Source organism: Palaemon carinicauda, chromosome 39, assembly GCF_036898095.1.
Source record: "Palaemon carinicauda isolate YSFRI2023 chromosome 39, ASM3689809v2, whole genome shotgun sequence".
NCBI classification, from domain to species: domain Eukaryota; kingdom Metazoa; phylum Arthropoda; class Malacostraca; order Decapoda; family Palaemonidae; genus Palaemon; species Palaemon carinicauda.
Window position 1 is genome coordinate 30,337,462 of NC_090763.1, and position 19,476 is coordinate 30,356,937.

The 19,476-nt window shown below is 41.1% G+C and overlaps 2 protein-coding genes across 2 annotated transcripts; both read left to right on the forward strand.

Moving 5' to 3' along the window:
* The first annotated feature begins 16,201 nt into the window (after positions 1 to 16,201).
* LOC137631319 (uncharacterized) lies at positions 16,202 to 17,008 on the forward strand. Its single transcript, XM_068363096.1, has one exon. The coding sequence runs from the start codon at positions 16,202 to 16,204 to the stop codon at positions 17,006 to 17,008; it is 807 nt and encodes a 268-aa protein (XP_068219197.1).
* Positions 17,009 to 17,951: 943 nt separating this feature from the next.
* Positions 17,952 to 19,448, forward strand: LOC137631320 (uncharacterized). The gene has a single exon (XM_068363097.1). It carries the CDS (start codon positions 17,952 to 17,954, stop codon positions 19,446 to 19,448), a length of 1,497 nt encoding a protein of 498 aa, XP_068219198.1.
* Positions 19,449 to 19,476: the final 28 nt, after the last annotated feature.

Below are 19,476 nucleotides of genomic sequence, written 5' to 3' on the forward strand. Positions count from 1 at the left end.
GTACTCATAAACTTGACACAAAATAAACATTAAGCGTAACACCATTCAAATAAACCAGCAAAACCCCTAACAAAACTTAAAATTAACCGCACACCAAAACCAATATTTGTTTATGTGTGGACCTCTTTTTCCACACAAGGGCCAACAGTCCTTTTATATCCCAAAACCACAACTCTGTAGCAAATGGAACACTAACAAGTTTCAATACACAATTGCATTAATTGATTTGGGTTGTGAGCGTTATCATCATCATCATCATCATCATCATACATAATCGTAACTGTAATGCACAAGCCAGGTCATCAACGGTTGAGCAATCCAAAAGAGCAGTCTAAATACAATCGATTACAGGCCAGGTCAACAACTATTGATCAGCATTCGAATAATAAGTTCTCCAAAACAGGAATTACGTACTACAAATGAAAAAAGAAAACTTACAAACACTCCTAGCTAACTAAACTATCGCACTATAATCAAAGATAAATAATGAACTATCATTCAGATTTACTCCTAGCAAAGATAAATAAAATGTACTTACTGATGAAATAAACAAAACACTTCCACGCTGGAAAAAAAATATAAAGTAAATCCAGCACTCAAACCAAACAACTGCTTCTAGCTGCAGTCAAATAAAAAAGAACATTCACCCAAGACATTCACAACTTTCCTAACCTAGTTAAAAACATAAACAACAACCTCATTTATACCAACAGTCTTTCTCACAACAAACAATCAATACAATAACTACCTCTCGCTCGCGGACACACACACACACACACACACACACTCTCTGTCACTTTGATTTTAGCTGCCAAGTTGTACAGATGTGCTCTCGGTGTTCTAAAATTTAAATTTGACTTTTTACCTTGTTCAAATAACCGGTATAGTAGTTACCTGCTTTGTGCACCATGTATGGTGCCGGTCCCTCCTCTTCCTCGCATTTGAGGAGTGAAGGTGCTGCTGATCAAATGGATATTGTAAGATCTGAGGGTTGTTTAATTGCAGATGATCTTGGTTTGTCAAGTGACAGTGAATTGGATGTACAGCCATTCCAGGAAGTTAGGCGATCGAAAAGGAAAAGTTTGAACGGTGTAAGTAATGTTCCAGTTATGCCTACTGATAAAGAGGAAAAGTGATATTTACACCAAAGGTAGCAATGACCATTCCAGACAAGATCCTGACACGCAAGATGAAAGGAAGAGGGTGTACTTTCCAAAGGATGTGGAAATGGATTATAATCAGAAGATTCAATGGACCGTTAAGCTGTATAAACAACACAGGGAAATGGAAGCCTTGTTCAAAGAAGGTAAGAATAAACCTTATGTAACAGTAAAAATTTCTAACAACCACCGGGTTTAATGCGATTAAAATGGTGTTACTAGATGATAGGATTAAAAGTACTAAAGTAATCATATTTGATGTCCCTAAATATTTAGAACCAGATGACTTCTTATTTGAAGAAAATTTTGTGTGGGTAAAGCGTCATGAGGTGAAGGTGAAAGGAACTATTTATAAGAGACCTCGGCTTATTGTCTTGATTAAGAGATTTATACCAGAGAAAGTCTTTCTCTCTGGAATTGGATATAGGAATGTTAGTGTTTTTAATGAGATGCCAGTAATTTGTTATAAATGTAGTAAATGGGGTCATAGGCTGTCATGGTTATTCCCGATGAAGATACTGTGGAAAGAATCATGATTCAAAAAAGTTTATTGCCAAAATCAATGGAAATGAGAACATTGAGCTAAAGTGCTGTAATTGTGGTAGAAAACATAATGCTAATTATCATTTGTGTGAAAAGAAACCACAAACAAAGCCAGTAGACACCCATGATAGAGCAGATAGGCCAAACGTCAGGCAGAACGAATGTGCAGTTGTTAATCAGCAGTCGACTCCAATCAATGTCTGGGAAGAAAGGCGTAAACAGTTTTCTCAACGTCAAGAAATGGAGGTAAGGAAATTGAACCAAAAATTGAATCTCCGCGAGATCGTTCGGAATTTGACCTGATAAATCGAGAGTTGAACGAACTTAGGAAACAAATTGAGGGTTTCCAAAATAATTCTTTAGTTGGAAAAGTAATCAACTAGGTAAAAATGTACCTGGTGATAACATTACAAATGCTGTACCTAAAGAAGCATCCCTAGGAGGTGGTAAGGATAAAAATGGATTGTTAAATGAATTTCTGAATATGGCAGATTTGTTACTAACTTATGTTAATAACCATTGAAATTGTTGCAGTCTGTTAGTATATTAAAGGGCAAATGTCTAAACAATGGAGAATAAAAATGTTAAGGTTTTGTCGTGGAATGTTAGCAATTTGAAAAATAGGGTAACTGATTTGCATGCATATATTAACTCTAACGATATTGATATTATAGCTCTGCAAGAGGTGGAATAAATATTCAATTGAAAAACTACCAAAGTTTTGAGTTACCTGCAGATATGAATACGAACTGCAGGGGACTGATAATCTACGTCAAAAGTGATATTTCCGCAACATTACAAGCTGCTGAAAAAGTTAATGGTACTGAGTATCTGGCTGTTAGTATCACTCTTAAAGATGCTATTTTAAATTTGATTAATGTCTATGTACATCCTGATAAGTTGGTTATTGACGAATTTCCTGATGTTATTTATACTGAAGAATGTCTATTAATAGGTGATTTGAACGCTTGGCACAAAAATTTTGGCACCAAAGGTTTTCAAAATCGTAATGGGATCGTGTTAAACACTTTTTTGAATTCTATAGAGGACACTAAAGATATTGGACATGGTGACTACACATATTAAGGGCGGTAGGGTAGATTTTGCAATTATTGTCAACATGCTGGATATAAAAACAAGTTTGGATATTGGAAGCACACTTTTGAGTGATCACTTTGCTATTGAAGTTGTGATACATATTAACAAAATGAGTTTTGTTAGTAATAAGAAAAGATATTCACTTAAAGATGGTCAGCGTAGTTATTTTGTGTCTAAAATTAGAACTTGGTATAATGAATATAAAATATTTGATGTAACGAATGAAAATTAATTTTACGAAGATCTATTGAAAGTGGTGGATTCTATCTTGGGTAGACCTAAGCCGAGGAATTCAATTGGTTCTAATTCAATATCTAAAAGGTTTTATAATGATAAGGTTGTTAAGGGGTGGCACAAGGTGTTACGAAAATGCTACAGTAACTGGAGTAAGGACACTACTAATGTAGAAAACAAAGAGACTATGATTAAAGTTGGTGAGTGTACAACAGATATAAATCAAAAGGCAAGAGGTAGATACTGGGACAATTTTTTGAGGGATATTGGTAGTTCAAAAAGCTTGAGTCAGGTCTGGAATGGTGTGAATAAAGTAAGGGGAGTTAGAAAGAAAATTAATGTTCAATCAAATCCTAAAGATAAAGCTGATAATCTTATTAACAAGTGGTCGTATGCCTCCAGTCTTTCAAGTCTTCCGAATAATATCCAGAGTTGTTTTTAGAAAGCAAAGGTCTATGAGACGGGAGTTGATTCGCTTGCAAAGTGCGTTGAACGATGATACTTGCGTTATATTTACTAGAGATGAAATTCTGAATGCTGTGAAAAGGGGGAAATCCACTGCCCTGGGTAGAGATGGCCTGACATACGAAGTAATTTACGGTCTCATAAGCATGGACGAGAGTCCTATACTAGATCTATTTAATCTAACGTATCAAAATGGGAGATTGCCAGTGGAGTGGAAATTGGCGTTGATCATTCCTGTGCCTAAGAATAGTGAGGATTGTAGGCCCATATCTTTAACTTCCTGTTTATCAAAGATGATGGAATGAGTAATCTTCAACAGATTGATGTATGAAATAGATGGTCTTCTGTCCAATAACCTGTATGGATTTGTGAAAAGTAGAAGCACAACAGACTGTGTGATAAAGTGTCTTCCGAATAATAATGTTAGATGTCGATTGCTTGTAGATCTTAGAGGGACCTTTGATAAGGCAAATAAAGATGTGATTTTAAAGAGTTTGGTGAATAAAGGTGTTAAAGAAAAACTATTAACATGGATTGCAGACTATTTAAGTAATAAAAAGGCAAGTGTATGGTTTCAGAGCGAGGAATCTGAACAGAAAGAGTTTGAACTTGGTACGCCGCAAGGTGGAGTATTGAGCCCTGTACTTTTCAATATTCTTATGGTCAATGTAGCTTCTTTTAACTTTTTTGGGAATTCTCAAATTTTCGTCTATGCTGACGATATTCTAATTAAATGTGTAGATGAAAGTAGTTTGACCAAAGTTATTGACGAACTCAAGTGTTTGTGTGTACCTTTAGGGTTGGTTATTAATGAAAATAAAACTAAATACCAATCAAGAACTGCTGGTGGACAAGAATTCTCATTGAATGGAATGAGATTGGAAAAGGTATCTAGTTATAAATATCTTGGAATGTATATCAGTTTTAGTAATTTTAAGGATCAAATCGCTCATGTCAAGAATATATGTCTCTCTAGGCTAAAACCTCTAAGAGTGTTATCTAATAGAGGAAATGGTGTTGATGTACCTGTTCTGAGGTCAGTATATCTAAGCACTGTACGGAGTATTATTGACTATTCAGCCCCAATATTCTCGTCTTATTCAGAGAAGGATGTTAGGCCATTAGAGGTTGTGCAAAATGAAAGAATGGGGATTGTACTTGGCTGTGCGAGAACAACAAGAATAAAAATCATGAAAATGGAACTCAATATTCCGAGCGTTATGCACAGAATTCAAGAACTGACGGTTATCTCTGCCTTGAGACTCATAAGTGATGGTGATAATAGTCTAAAGTCAGCTGTAGATCAATTCAGATCTTGCTTTGTTAGAAACTTCAGGATGAATGCTTATACCAAAAGACTTTGTCAAATGTTATTTGAATACAATGCAATTGATTTTTGTGTACCAGTACCACGAAGTATTGATATGGAGCCATGGCTTAAGAAATAAGATTGTCATCCCCAAGAGTTGCAACAGTTATTTGTTGAAAAACTATCTGAATATTCAAAGGAATATGTTATACACTTTTACAGTGATGGATCTGTCAATGGAAATAGAGGAGGATCTGGTGTAGTTATAGTAGAATTTTTTTTAATATGGAATAAGTGTTGAGGAAAGATTGTCCAAATGGATTGCTGATAGGAGTTTATGTATGGCAGCAGAACTTAATGCTATTTATGTTGGACTTGAATACCCACTAGAAAAGAAGAAAAGTGTTTATTGTTTTGTTGATAGTCAAAGTGCTTTGTTTGCCCTAAACAGTAAAATGTCTACTGATGATTTAGTTTTAAAATGTATAAAATGTATACACCATATAAATTCATTTGCGTGTGAGGTAAATTTTATGGGGATTCCGTCTCATTGTGGTATTTACTTTAATGAAGTTGTTACTGACTGTTTGTCTAATGATGGATGTAACAAAGAGATTATAGAATACAATTGTATATTAAGTATTTCTAGAATACAATCTAAAATAAGAAGAGTGAGAAAGCAGTGAGAATTTGAAGGTGCTGGCATGATAATGAACAACGGCAGCAGGAGTATGAAACACTACGATGTTGTGAACAATACTAGTTTTACTTATGGTAGAGCTTCATCCCGATATGACTCTTATGATTAGGTTAAGGTTTGGATATAGATATATTTGGGAGTATGATGAAGGTTCTGAGGGAATGTCTTGCAAATTATGTAATAATGTCAAATAACATATTTTGTATCATTATATAATGGATTGTAATGGTTTGGAAGAATTCAGAGATTGTAATATTAATTATATGTCTAAGATGGTTTGTTATATGATGGATAATAATATGGTTAAGGGAATCTTGGATAAATTTTAAAATTTTGATATACGTTATTAATTATTTACAATGTCAGAATATTTGCTAATTATTCTTTTTACCAAATTATTTGTTAATTATTCTTTTTATGACATTTGTAAATAAAGTAGTTGTCTCATAGATTTTGCAAAATACTGTTGAGTGGTCTTGTCAGCATGCTGACATGCTCCTTTTGATGTACACTTAAAGTCAATAAATATTTTGAATTTTAATTTGAATTTGACCATCTCTCTCTCTCTCTCTCTCTCTCTCTCTCTCTCTCTCTCTCTCTCTCTCTCTCTCTCTCTCTCTCTCTCTCTCTCTCTCTCTCTCTAGGATTTGGCAAAAAACAAAAATAAAAATAAATAAAAATTGATCCTCCACAATTAGAAATGCAGGATAAGCCCTAGGGATCCCACAGAGAAAATAACTTAGTGAGGAATGGAAATAAGGAACCAGAGAGAAAATTGTACCAAAGTGTACCCTAAAGCAAGAAAACTCTACCCCAAGACAGTGAAAGACCATACTACAGGAGGCTATGGGTTTACCCAAGAATAAAGAAGAATGGTTTCATTTTGGAGTGTTCTTCTCTCAGATGAGCTGCTTACTATAGTTAAAGAGTCTCTTTTACACCTATCTAGTGGAAAGTTTCCATGGGACAACTTCAGTACAGTATTTACCTTTTAAGTGAAGAAAAAATGTTTATTGATCCTAGTTTCGTCTGGTATATGAGGAAAGAGGAGAATGTGTAAGGAATAGGCCCGTCTATTTGGTGTATGTGAAAGCAAAGTAAAAATGGGCTGTAACCAGAAAGGGATGTAGTGTAGTACTATCTGGCCAGTTAAAGGAAAAGTAAATCTCTAGCGGTAGTATCTCAACGGGTGGCTGGTGCCTTGGTCAACCTACTCCTTATAAGCCTTTATTAATCCTTTTTAATAATCCCTATTTATCTTATTTGGTGAGAAGTGTAGAGTCTAGGGTAAAATCAACTACACATCACATAAAGGAACAATTAAAACACATAATTACTTTTACACGAATACAAAAATCAATAAACGAAATAAGAGATTTCTATCGTCTTTAACCAAATTCAATCCCAGTTCCTTTGTATCATTTGCTCCTATGTAAGAAAAATTCATAATGAAAAGGTTAGGAATGAAATCACTTTAGATTGTGGGAGATTTATGAATTAATAAAAGCAAACAAGATAAAATTTTGTTTCCATTTCAGTTTACGAATAGTGTCTTTTGTATCATTAATAGAATAACGTTCCAGTTTGTTTCATCCTTCCTTCATTAAACCCTTGCATAAAATATCGTTTCAGTCCTTCATCCTCACTCTCTCTCTCTCTCTCTCTCTCTCTCTCTCTCTCTCTCTCTCTCTCTCTAAGGTCATCAATCGTAACAGCTTTACTATCCTTTATCTTGATTTGTCTCATTCGTAATGCAAATTACTTTCTCTTTTCAAGAATAAAAAAATACCACAATAAACTCTTGATTAAACCGATAGATTTAAATATTAACCAAACATAGCTGATGTTTGATTAAGTTTCAAAGATTAGTTTTGACAAAACACGATCGCAATGACGGAACGTCGATGTATGCTAATTGATTACACCTGCAGAAACTGAAACGTACTCTTACCTGAAGTTGTGGAAATGTTAAAAGAGTTCTACGTAACTCCTTTAATATCACTTCACAAACTTAAAAAGATCAAGAAGATGTGATTGATTGATTGATTTGAGTTTTATGTCATCACATCATTGAAAGTCATTTTTTTATGAATAAAGAATAAAAGGAAATTCACTTTAAAACAATAAAACCGAAGATGTCCTTACAAAAAGTTGAATAGCTTTCAGGAGACCTGCTTCGGAAATAAATATAGAAATACCTCTGGCATAGTACAACACCTCCTGTCCAAGAATCTTGGCAAGGATAAACATGCCATGAAAAGAGAGAGAGAGAGAGAGAGAGAGAGAGAGAGAGAGAGAGAGAGAGAGAGAGAGAGAGAGAGAGAGAGAGAGACGTCACAGTTTAAAGACTTTTTCTGAAGAGCATGCTACAACGTGCAAGTAGTTATCTCACACAAGTGTTTACACAACCACACACGCTCATGTGAAAATCTATCGTGGAAACCTCGGATAAAATGAAGAAAATATGAAGCAAGATTTTTTTTCCCTTTAGCTCTCTGCAAGTTCCAACTAGTGGAAATTGGATTTGCATATTGAAACTCTTGTCAAATAACACGTAAATTAAACTCTAATATTTCACATAATATTCCCAGACTTCGGTTCCGTTAAGAGTAGAAATTCCACCAATATGTTATCGACACCTTGTCGTTGTAGCAAGCAAACTTTTTTTATAGCTCTCAAAAGAATCCAGGACAAAATTCCATAGGCCATAATATCGCAATGTGAAAACTGGACAAACTCCCACAGTAGGCTGAAATAAATTGAGCAATTAGAAGTGGGTATTCAGCACCGGACCATATTCATGTAATTAACCAGAGTATGAAAAACCCCTATAAATAGCATTTATAGACTACGAGAAAGCTTCTGATTCTCTCAAAACCTCAGCAGTAATGAAGGCCATTCAAACATTAGGAATAGATGAATCTTATGTTAGAACACTTGGAGATATCTATGCAGGAAGTACAAACATCGTAGCACTACATAAAAGATAATTAGAAAATGGCGATTGAGAAAGGAGTTAGACAGGGAGACCCATGTCTCCTAAATTATTCACAGCATGCCAGAAGAAATTTGAAAAATAGATTAGGAAATGTAGGAATCCAAATTAAAAGGGAATACTTAAATATATTATGATTAGCAAATTACAAAGTTGTGTTTAGTAAATCACGAAAGGAATTACAAAAGATGATAGAAGATTTAAATAGATAAAGCAAAAATGTAGGACTTGAAATGAATATGAGTAAAACTAAACAAAGATTCAATGAAAATACAGAGAAACAACAAATAGCAGTTATAGATAAACCTTTAGAGATGGTTAATTAATATTGAAATTTTATGGGTAGTAGGTTGGCCAGGGCACCAGCCACCTGTTGAGATACTACCACTAGAAAGTTATTGGATCCATTGACGGGCCAGACAGTAATACATTGGATCCCTCTCTCTGGTTACTGCTTATTTTTTCTTTGCCTTCACATACACCGAATAGTCTGGCGTATTCTTTGCACATTCTCGTCTTTCCTCATACACCTGACAACACTGAAATTACAAAACACTTCATCGCTCAAGGGGCTAAGTACTGTACTGTAATTGTTCAGTGGCTACTTTCCTCCTGATAACGGTAGAAGAGACTCTTTAGCTATGGTAAGCAGCTCTTCTAGGAGAAGGACACTCCAAAATCAAACCATTGTTCTCTAGATTTAGGTAGTGCCATGGTCTTCCACTATCTTGGGTTAGACTTCTCTTGCTTGAGGGTACACTCGGGCACATTATTCTGTCTCATTTTCTTTTTCTTCCTCTGTTTTTTTTTTTTTTTTTTTTCAAATGTTGTGTCGAGCAAGCTTAATAGAAAAGACATGGATGACTGGTGGTTTATCAAAAAGTTGTCTTTTCCTTACCTGATTCGTTTTCTTATCAAAAACCTAGCCACCATTGGGTGCCGGTCCCAAACCCGGACAAATAGGGAGTGTTGGTGTCAGGAAGGACATTTGGCCGTAAAAACCTGTGCCAAAACCTTAAATGGAATGAGCCGAAATAGGGAAAGAGGTAATACTAGGGCGTACTCCGTAAATGACGCACAGAGGCATCACCCTAACTCTGTGATAAGGCGAGGGCTACTACATCAGGAGCGGGTGCAGCTAAAGAAACGAGCTCACTTTGGACTCAGAATATGTCAGCTTAATGTTGGGTCCATGACTGTGAGAGGTAGAGAAGTGGCTGACTTGATGAGGGAAGAGAGAGTAGATGCTATGTGTGTGCAGGAAACACGATGGAAGGGAAATAAAGCTAAAGAGTTGGGTTATGGATATAAGCTATATTATAGCGGAGCAAATAAACTGTTTGGTGAGCTGAAAAATGCGGTGATAGAGGTACATAGAAAGAATGACTGTATCATCAGATTGAAGATGTGTTGTGGAGGAGAGATTCTGAATATTATAAGTGCATATGCCACCAAGTTGGTTGCACAGAAGAGGAGAAGGGAAATTTCTGGAGAGACATTGATGGAGTAATGCAAGAACTGGAAGAACAGGAGAGGGTCATAGTGGGCGCAGATTTGAATGGCCATGTTAGAAGTTAGAATGAGGCAATTTGTCGGGTGCATGGGAGCCATGGAATTGTGGAGAAAAACCCAGGAGGAGAGAGTGTAGTGAACTTTGCTGTGTCATTTGACATGGCAATAGTAAACACATTCTTTAAGAAGAAAAAGGAACACCTAATAACTTAAAGGAGTGGGGTAAGATGCTCCCAGATAGACTACTTACTGTATAAAAGGATAAAACTGGTGGAGGTCAAGAACTGCAAGGTTATCCCAGGTGACCACGTAGCCCCCCAACACAGACTGCTATGTATGGACTTAGGCATAAAAAGGGAAAGAAAAGCTAAAGCTAAAGGGATAAGGAAAATTAAATGGTACAAACTAGTGAGGGAAGGAGATAAGAGGAGAGAGTTTAAGAGAAGGGGTTTGGAGGATATTGATATAGGAATTGAAGATGTTCAAGAGTGGTGGACACGAAATGCAGCAGTAATGAGAAGGCATGGAAAGTAGCTGCTAGGAGAGACATCTGGTATCATATGGGAAGAAAAGGAGAGTTGGTGGTGGAGTGAAGAAATTTAGAAAGTTGTAAAAGATGAGAAGGAGGCAAAGAAGAGATGGGAAGAGTCACAGTCAGGGGAAGACAGAGAGAGATTCAGAGAGAAAGTCAAGGTGGTGAAGAAGGTGGTAGTCCAAGCTAAATTTAAGGCATATGATGATGTGTATAATCAGCTGAGGACAAAGGAAGGATTAAACAAGATGATCAAGCTATCAAAGACTAGAAAATAGGAGCACCAAAGATATTACACACATCAAACAAATAAAAGATCAAGATGGTGTAGTACTTAGAAAGTCGGAAGACATTGTAAAGAGATGGAAAGAATATTTTGAACAGCTGTTAAATGAAGAAAATGATAGATTAATAAGAGAGGAAGGACAGGTGAATTTTGGCATGTTAATAAGTTTCTCTAGGCAAGAGTTAATAAATGTACTGAGGAAGATGAAGAATGGGAAGGCAACCGGACCAGACATGATTCCTGTGGAGGCATGGAAAGAATTAGGAGATGGAGTGGATATACTGTACGATCTTATGATAAAGATTTTTGAGCAGGAAAAGATACCAAATGAGTGGCGTGGGAGTATATTGATCCCAATCTTCAAAGGGAAAGGTGATGTCCAAGAGTGTGGGAATTACAGAGGTATTAAATTGATGCTCCACACTTTGAAGATATTGGAAAGGATGATAGATGCCAGACTAAGAGAAGAAGTAGAAATAGGTAAAGAGCAGATGGGATTCATGAAGGGGAGGGGAACAACAGATGGTGTATTTTGTCTGAGGCAACTAATGGAGAAATTCCAGGAAAAGCAAAGAGACCTGCATGTGGTATTCATTGACCTTGAAAAGGCTTATGACAGAGTCCCAAGACAAGAGGTATGGAAGAGTTTGAGGGAGAGGAGGGTGCCAGAGAAGTACGTTCGACTGATACAAGAGATGTACCGTAATGTATTTACTAGAGTGAGGAGCAGTGCTGGGGAGACAGAGGGTTTTGAGGTGAGAGTAGGATTACACTAAGAGTCGGCTCTGAGCCCATTTATCTTTAACATAGTGATGGACGTTTTAATAGAAGAGGTAAGGGAGGCAGTACCGTGGAACATATTGTATGCAGATGATATTGTTCTGTGCGCAGAGAGAAGGGAAGATCTGGAAATGAAATTGGAAAGATGGAGGCAAGTACTGGAGGACAGAGGAATGAGAATAAGTAGATCTAAGACAGAATATATGTATACCACCAGAGGGGGATTATAGAGAAAGTGTTCATCTTAGGGGAGAACAGATACAGAGAATTGATAAGTTTAAGTATTTGGGATCCTTTGTTAACGCTGGGGGAGGTATGGAAGATGAAGTTAAACATCGGGTACAGGCAGGCTGGAACAACTGGAGAGTAACCTCAGGAGTTCTTTGTGACAAAAGAATACCACTGAGATTAAAAGGAAAATTTCATAAGACAGTGGTAATAACAGCAATACTTTATGGAACGGAAACAGCAAGCATGAGGAAGACAGAGGAGAAGTAGATGGATGTGGCAGAAATAAGAATGCTTTGGTGGATGTCTGGGGTGACAAGAGAGGATCGGATAAAAAATGTCTACATAAGGGGGTCGACAAAGGTGGTGGAAATATCAAAGAAAGTACAGTAAGGGAGGCTGAGATGGAATGGACACCTAATGAGGAGAGATGAGGACCACGTTGGGAGACATACTATGGAGATGGAGGTTCAAGGAAGAAGAAGAAGAGGGAGACCAAGAAAGAGATGGAGGGACTGTGTGAGAGGAGACTTACAGGAGAAGTGGATTGATGAGGCAGAAGCACAGAATAGAGAAAGACGGAAATGGCTCATCCGCAACGGCAACCCCATATAAAAATGGGAACCACCTGGGAAGAAGAAGAATTCTTTTTCTTTTGAAAACAATCCTTACTGTAATCCATTCAGTTGAAGTGACTATCCTGGAGGGTATTTAGCTTTGCATGGTGAATCGGCTCCATTTTGACCAGTTTTTCCCTAGGGCCAAGGAATGGCGGTGTACTGTATAATAGGACTGAACACCCAACTTTTCATAAGTCCTGCTATGAATGTGGATGTCATGAGATTCCGGTAATGAAAGTTTTGGCAGGCAAAATAACTTCTATTTGTGTTCAACCTACAGGAATCCAGACATGGAGGATTCTATCTTTGATTGTCTTTTTACTATTATGGCTAAGATACAAGAAAATGATAGAAAGGCCTCTTTTGTCTTTGTTTGAGATTTCAATGCTCACCATAGGAAGGTGTCAAATTCGGATTCTCCTACCGATCGCCATGGCCGAAGACCTCTAGACTTTGCCACTGAATCAGGCTGTGAGCAAATCATAAATGAAGCTACTCACAGGTCTGGCAAATGTGTTTGTTGTAGCTCAAATCCAACTGATTACTGCCCAATTTCCATAACTCCCATATTAACTAGTGTTTTTGAACGTCTTTTGGCAAAACGTCTCAATAGGTTGGTTGAAGGTAATCCTCTTTTTCCTACTTTGCAAGTTGGTTTTCGTAAAAGCCTTGGAGCATGTTATGCCCTCCTTACAATCTCTAACGCTGTACAGAAATCGCTTAATTGTGGTCAGGAATTTTGTATGATTTGGCTTGATTTTAGTGCAGCCTTTTACCGTGTTAATCATGAGTCCCTTGTTTTCAGACTCAAACAGTTGGGAGTGGGTAGGTCATTTCTTAGCATCATCATTGAATTTTTAAGAAACAGATCGCAAAGAGTTGTTGTTGATGGGCACCATAGTGAGTATAGGAATGTGATATCTGATGTTCCTCAGGGTAGTGCTCTTGGCCCATTACTTTTCATACTTTATACACGTGACATGTGGTTTGGCCTAGAAAACAAGCTTGTTGCATATGCAGAGAATGCTACTCTCTTTGCATTAATTCCATCTCCTGAATGTAGATCTGGGGTTTCTGAATCCCTTAATAGAGATCTAGCTAAAATTAGAGCATGGTGCAAATTATTGGGTATGAAGTTGAATCCTAACAAAACTCAAAGTATGATTGTAAGAAGGTCAAGGACAGTGGCTCCTCAACATCTCGATTTCAGCATTGATAATGTTTCTTTAACTTTGTATGACTTTTTTTTAAAAAATTTTAGGTACGATTCTCGACAGCAAATTTACTTTTGAGAAACACATTGTGTCTGTGTCTTCTTCAATGGCACCAAAAAATTGGCTTATTGAGAAAGTCTTCGAAGATGTATAGTGATCAATCTATTTCCGGAGAAGTGTTTTAATTCTTTCATTCTACCTAGTTTCGAGTATTGTTCCCCTGTCTGGTCTTCAGCTGCTGATTCTCATCTTAATTTGTTGAACAAGAACTTACGGTCTATTAAATTTCTTATTCCTGGGCTAGATGTCAATCTCTGGCACCGTCGTTCAATTAGTTCATTATGCATGTTGCATAAGTATTTTTTTTTTCATAATTCTGACCATCCTTTATATTCAGATCTTCCCGGACAGTTCCATCATGTTCGTAATACTAGGCATGCAGTTAATTCTAATAGCCAGGCCTTCTCCATCATTAGGCTCAATACTACACAGTACTCTAAAAGTTTTATTCCAGCTGTGACAAATTTATGGAATGGTCTTCCTAATCGGTTAGCTGAATCAGTAGAACTTCAAAAGTTCATACTTGCAGCAAATATTTTCATGTTGACCCGGCTGACATAAGCCTTTTCCTAATTCATATATGAAATATCTGTTTTCATGTTGTTAACATTTTTTCAAATATTTTATTTTAATTGTTCATTACTTCTTTTATCGTGCATTTATTTCCTTATTTCCTTTCCTCACTAGGCTATTTTTCCATATTGGAGCCCTTGGGCTTATAGCATCTTGCTTTTCTAACTAGGTATGTAGCTTTAGATAGTAAGAATAATGATGATATTACGTACTCAGGAAAGAATATAAGTGTTTCTCTAGGACACAAGATCATCGAGATTAAAAGAAGATGAGCGTGGGACTGGAAAACAAAGTCCGATTATCTTACCAGTTTTAATTTATGCATCAGAAACTTGAAGCCTTAGTAAAGTCTTAGAACATAAGCTAGTTACAACTCAAAGAGCTATCATGGATACGAGAGCAAAACTAAAGTTGCAGGGAGGATGCTGCAGGGAAGATGTTGCAGGGAGGATGCTGCTGGAAGAATGCTACTGGGAGGATGTTGCAGGGAGAATGTTGCCAGGAGGATGTTGCAGGGAGGATGCTGCAGGGAAGATGCTGCTGGAAGAATGCTACTGGAAGGATGTTGCAGGGAAGACGCTGCAGGGAGGATGTTGCAGGGAGAATGTTGCTGGGAGGATGTTGCAGGGAGGATGTTGTAGGGAGAATGCTGCAGGAAGAATGCTGCAGGGAGGATACTGTTGGAAGAATACTACTGGGAGAATATTGTAGGGAGGACACTGCAGGGATGATGTTGCCGGGAGGATGTTGCAGGGAGGATGTTGTAGGGGGAATGCTGCAGGGAGAATGTTAGCGGGAGGATGTTGCAGGGAGGATGTTGTAGGAAGAATGCTGCAGGGAAAATGTTGCCGGGAGGATGTTGCAGGGAGGATGTTGCAAGGAGAATGCTGCAGGGAGGATGCTGCTGGAAGAATACAACTGGGAGGATGTTGCAGGGAGGATGTTGCAGGGAGAATGTTGCCGGGAGAATGCTACAGGGAGAATGTTGCAGGGAGGATACTGCAGGGAGGATGTGGCAGAGAGAATACTACCGGGAAGATGCTGCAGGGAGGATGCTGTTGGAAGAATACTACTGGGAGGATATTGTAGGGAGCACACTGCAGGGATGATGTTGCCGGGAGGATGTTGCAGGGAGGATGTTGTAGGGGGAATGTGGCAGGGAGAATGTTAGCGGGAGGATGTTGCAGGGAGGATGTTGTAGGAAGAATGCTGCAGGGAAAATGTTGCTGTGAGGATGTTGCAAGGAGGATGTTTCAAGGAGAATGCTGCAGGGAGGATGCTGCTGGAAGAATACAACTGGGAGGATGTTGAAGGGAGGATGTTGCAGGGAGAATGTTGCCGGGAGAATGCTACAGGGAGAATGTTGCAGGGAGGATACTGCAGGAAGGATGTGGCAGAGAGAATACTACCGGGAGGATGCTGCAGGGAGGATGCTGCAGGGAGAATGCTACTGGGATGATGTTGCAGGGAGGATGCTGCATGGAGGATGCTGCAGGGAGAATGCTGCAGGGAGAATGCTGCAGGGAGGATGTTGCAGGGAGATTGTTGCGGGGAGAATGCTGCAGGGAAGATGTTGAAGGGAGAATGCTGCAGGGAGAATGCTGCCGGGAGGATGTTGCAGGGAGGATGCTGCAGGGAGGGTGCTGCAGAGAGAATGTTGCCAGGAGAATGCTACAGGGAGAATGTTGCAGGGAGGATACTGCAGGGAGGATGTGGCAGAGAGAATACTACCTGGAGGATACTGCAGGGAGGATGCTGCAGGGAGAATGCTACTGGGAGGATGTTGCAGGGAGGATGCTACATGGAGGATGCTGCAGGGAGAATGCTGCAGGGAGGATGTTGCAGGGAGATTGTTGCAGGGAGAATGCTGCAGGGAAGATGTTGCAGGGAGAATGCTGCAGGGAGAATGCTGCCGGGAAGATGTTGCAGGGAGAACGCTGCAGGGAGGGTGCTGCAGGGAGAATGCTGCAGGGAGAATGCTGCAGGGAAGATGTTGCAGGGAGGATGTTGCAGGTAGGAGGCTGCAGAGAGAATGCTGCAAGAAGAAATCTGCCGGGAGGATATTGCAGGGAGGATGCTCCAGGAAGGATGCTGCATGGAGAATGCTGCATGGAGAATGCTGCAGGGAGGATGTTGCAGAGAGGATGCTGCAGGGAGAATGCTACAGGGAGAATGCTGCAGGGAGGATGTTGCAGAGAGGATACTGCTGGGAGAATGCTGCAGGGAGAATGCTGCTGGGAGGATGTTGCAGGGAGGATGCTGCAGGGAGAATGCTGCAGGGAGGATGCTGCACAGAGGATGCTGCTGGGAGAATGCTGCAAAGAGAATGCTGCTGGGAGGATGTTGCAGGGAGGATGTTGCAGGGAGGATACTGCTGGGAGAATACTACCGGGAGGATGCTGCAGGGAAGATGCTGCAGGGAGAATGCTACTGGGATGATGTTGCAGGGAGGATACTGCAAGGAGGATGTGGCAGAGAAAATACTACCGGGAGGATGCTGCAGGGAGGATGCTGCAGGGAGAATGCTGCAGGGAGGGTGCTGCAGGGAAAATGCTGCCGGGAGGATGTTGCAGGGAGGATGCTGCAGGGAGAATGCTCCAGGGAGAATGCTGCAGGGAGGATGTTGCAAGGAGAATGCTGCAGGGAGGATGCTGCTGGAAGAATACAACTGGGAGGATGTTGCAGGGAGGATGTTGTAGGGAGAATGCTGCAGGAAGAATGCTGCAGGGAGGATACTGTTGGAAGAATACTACTGGGAGGATATTGTAGGGAGGACACTGCAGGGATGATGTTGCCGGGAGGATGTTGCAGGGATGATGTTGTAGGGGGAATGCTGCAGGGAGAATGTTAGCGGGAGGATGTTGCAGGGAGGATGTTGTAGGAAGAATGCTGCAGGGAAAATGTTGCCGGGAGGATGTTGCAGGGAGGATGTTGCAAGGAGAATGCTGCAGGGAGGATGCTGCTGGAAGAATACAACTGGGAGGATGTTGCAGGGAGGATGTTGCAGGGAGAATGTTGCCGGGAGAATGCTACAGGGAGAATGTTGCAGGGAGGATACTGCAGGGAGGATGTGGCAGATAGAATACTACCGGGAAGATGCTGCAGGGAGGATGCTGTTGGAAGAATACTACTGGGAGGATATTGTAGGGAGCACACTGCAGGGATGATGTTGCCGGGAGGATGTTGCAGGGAGGATGTTGTAGGGGGAATGTGGCAGGGAGAATGTTAGCGGGAGGATGTTGCAGGGAGGATGTTGTAGGAATAATGCTGCAGGGAAAATGTTGCTGCGAGGATGTTGCAAGGAGGATGTTGCAAGGAGAATGCGGCAGGGAGGATGCTGCTGGAAGAATACAACTGGGAGGATGTTGAAGGGAGGATGTTGCAGGGAGAATGTTGCCGGGAGAATGCTACAGGGAGAATGTTGCAGGGAGGATACTGCAGGGAGGATGTGGCAGAGAGAATACTACCGGGAGGATGCTGCAGGGAGGATGCTGCAGGGAGAATGCTACTGGGATGATGTTGCAGAGAGGATGCTGCATGGAGGATGCTGCATGGAGAATGCTGCAGGGAGAATGTTGCAGGGAGATTGTTGCGGGGAGAATGCTGCAGGGAAGATGTTGAAGGGAGAATGCTGCAGGGAGAATGCTGCCGGGAGGATGTTGCAGGGAGGATGCTGCAGGGAGGGTGCTGCAGAGAGAATGTTGCCAGGAGAATGCTACAGGGAGAATGTTGCAGGGAGGATACTGCAGGGAGGATGTGGCAGAGAGAATACTACCTGGAGGATACTGCAGGGAGGATGCTGCAGGGAGAATGCTACTGGGAGGATGTTGCAGGGAGGATGCTACATGGAGGATGCTGCAGGGAGAATGCTGCAGGGAGGATGTTGCAGGGAGATTGTTGCAGGGAGAATGTTGCAGGGAAGATGTTGCAGGGAGAATGCTGCAGGGAGAATGCTGCCGGGAAGATGTTGCAGGGAGAACGCTGCAGGGAGGGTGCTGCAGGGAGAATGCTGCAGGGAGAATGCTGCAGGGAAGATGTTGCAGGGAGGATGTTGCAGGTAGGAGGCTGCAGAGAGAATGCTGCAAGAATAAATCTGCCGGGAGGATATTGCAGGGAGGATGCTCCAGGAAGGATGCTGCATGGAGAATGCTGCATGGAGAATGCTGCAGGGAGGATGTTGCAGAGAGGATGCTGCAGGGGGAATGCTACAGGGAGAATGCTGCAGGGAGGATGTTGCAGAGAGGATGCTGCAGGGAGAATGCTACAGGGAGAATGCTGCAGGGAGAATGCTGCTGGGAGGATGTTGCAGGGAGGATGCTGCAGGGAGAATGCTGCAGGGAGGATGCTGCACAGAGGATGCTGCTGGGAGAATGCTGCAAAGAGAATGCTGCTGGGAGGATGTTGCAGGGAGGATACTGCTGGGAGAATACTACCGGGAGGATGCTGCAGGGAAGATGCTGCAGGGAGAATGCTACTGGGATGATGTTGCAGGGAGGATACTGCAAGGAGGATGAGGCAGAGAAAATACTACCGGGAGGATGCTGCAGGGAGGATGCTGCAGGGAGAATGCTGCAGGGAGGGTGCTGCAGGGAAAATGCTGCCGGGAGGATGTTGCAGGGAGGATGCTGCAGGGAGGGTGCTGCAGGGAGAATGCTCCAGGGAGAATGCTGCAGGGAGGATGTTGCAAGGAGAATGCTGCAGGGAGGATGCTGCTGGAAGAATACAACTGGGAGGATGTTGCAGGGAGGATGTTGCAGGGAGAATGTTGCTGGGAGAATGCTACAGGGAGAATGTTGCAGGGAGGATACTGCAGGGAGGATGTGGCAGAGAGAATACTACCGGGAGGATGCTGCAGGGAGGATGCTGCAGGGAGAATGCTACTGGGATGATGTTGCAGGGAGGATGCTGCATGGAGGATGCTGCAGGGAGAATGCTGCAGGGAGAATGCTGCAGGGAGGATGTTGCAGGGAGATTGTTGCGGGGAAAATGCTGCAGGGAAGATGTTGCAGGGAGAATGCTGCAGGGAGAATGCTGTCGGGAGGATGTTGCAGGGAGGATGCTGCAGGGAGGGTGCTGCAGAGAGAATGTTGCCGGGAGAATGCTGCAGGGAAGATGTTGCAGGGAGGAGGTTGCAGGTAGGATGCTGCAGGGAGATTCTGCAGGGAGG

Coding starts and splice junctions, on each gene's coding strand:
- LOC137631319 (XM_068363096.1), top strand. CDS start 16,202: ATGCTGCAGGGAGAATGCTGCCGGGAAGATGTTGCAGGGAGAACGCTG.
- LOC137631320 (XM_068363097.1), top strand. CDS start 17,952: ATGCTGCCGGGAGGATGTTGCAGGGAGGATGCTGCAGGGAGGGTGCTG.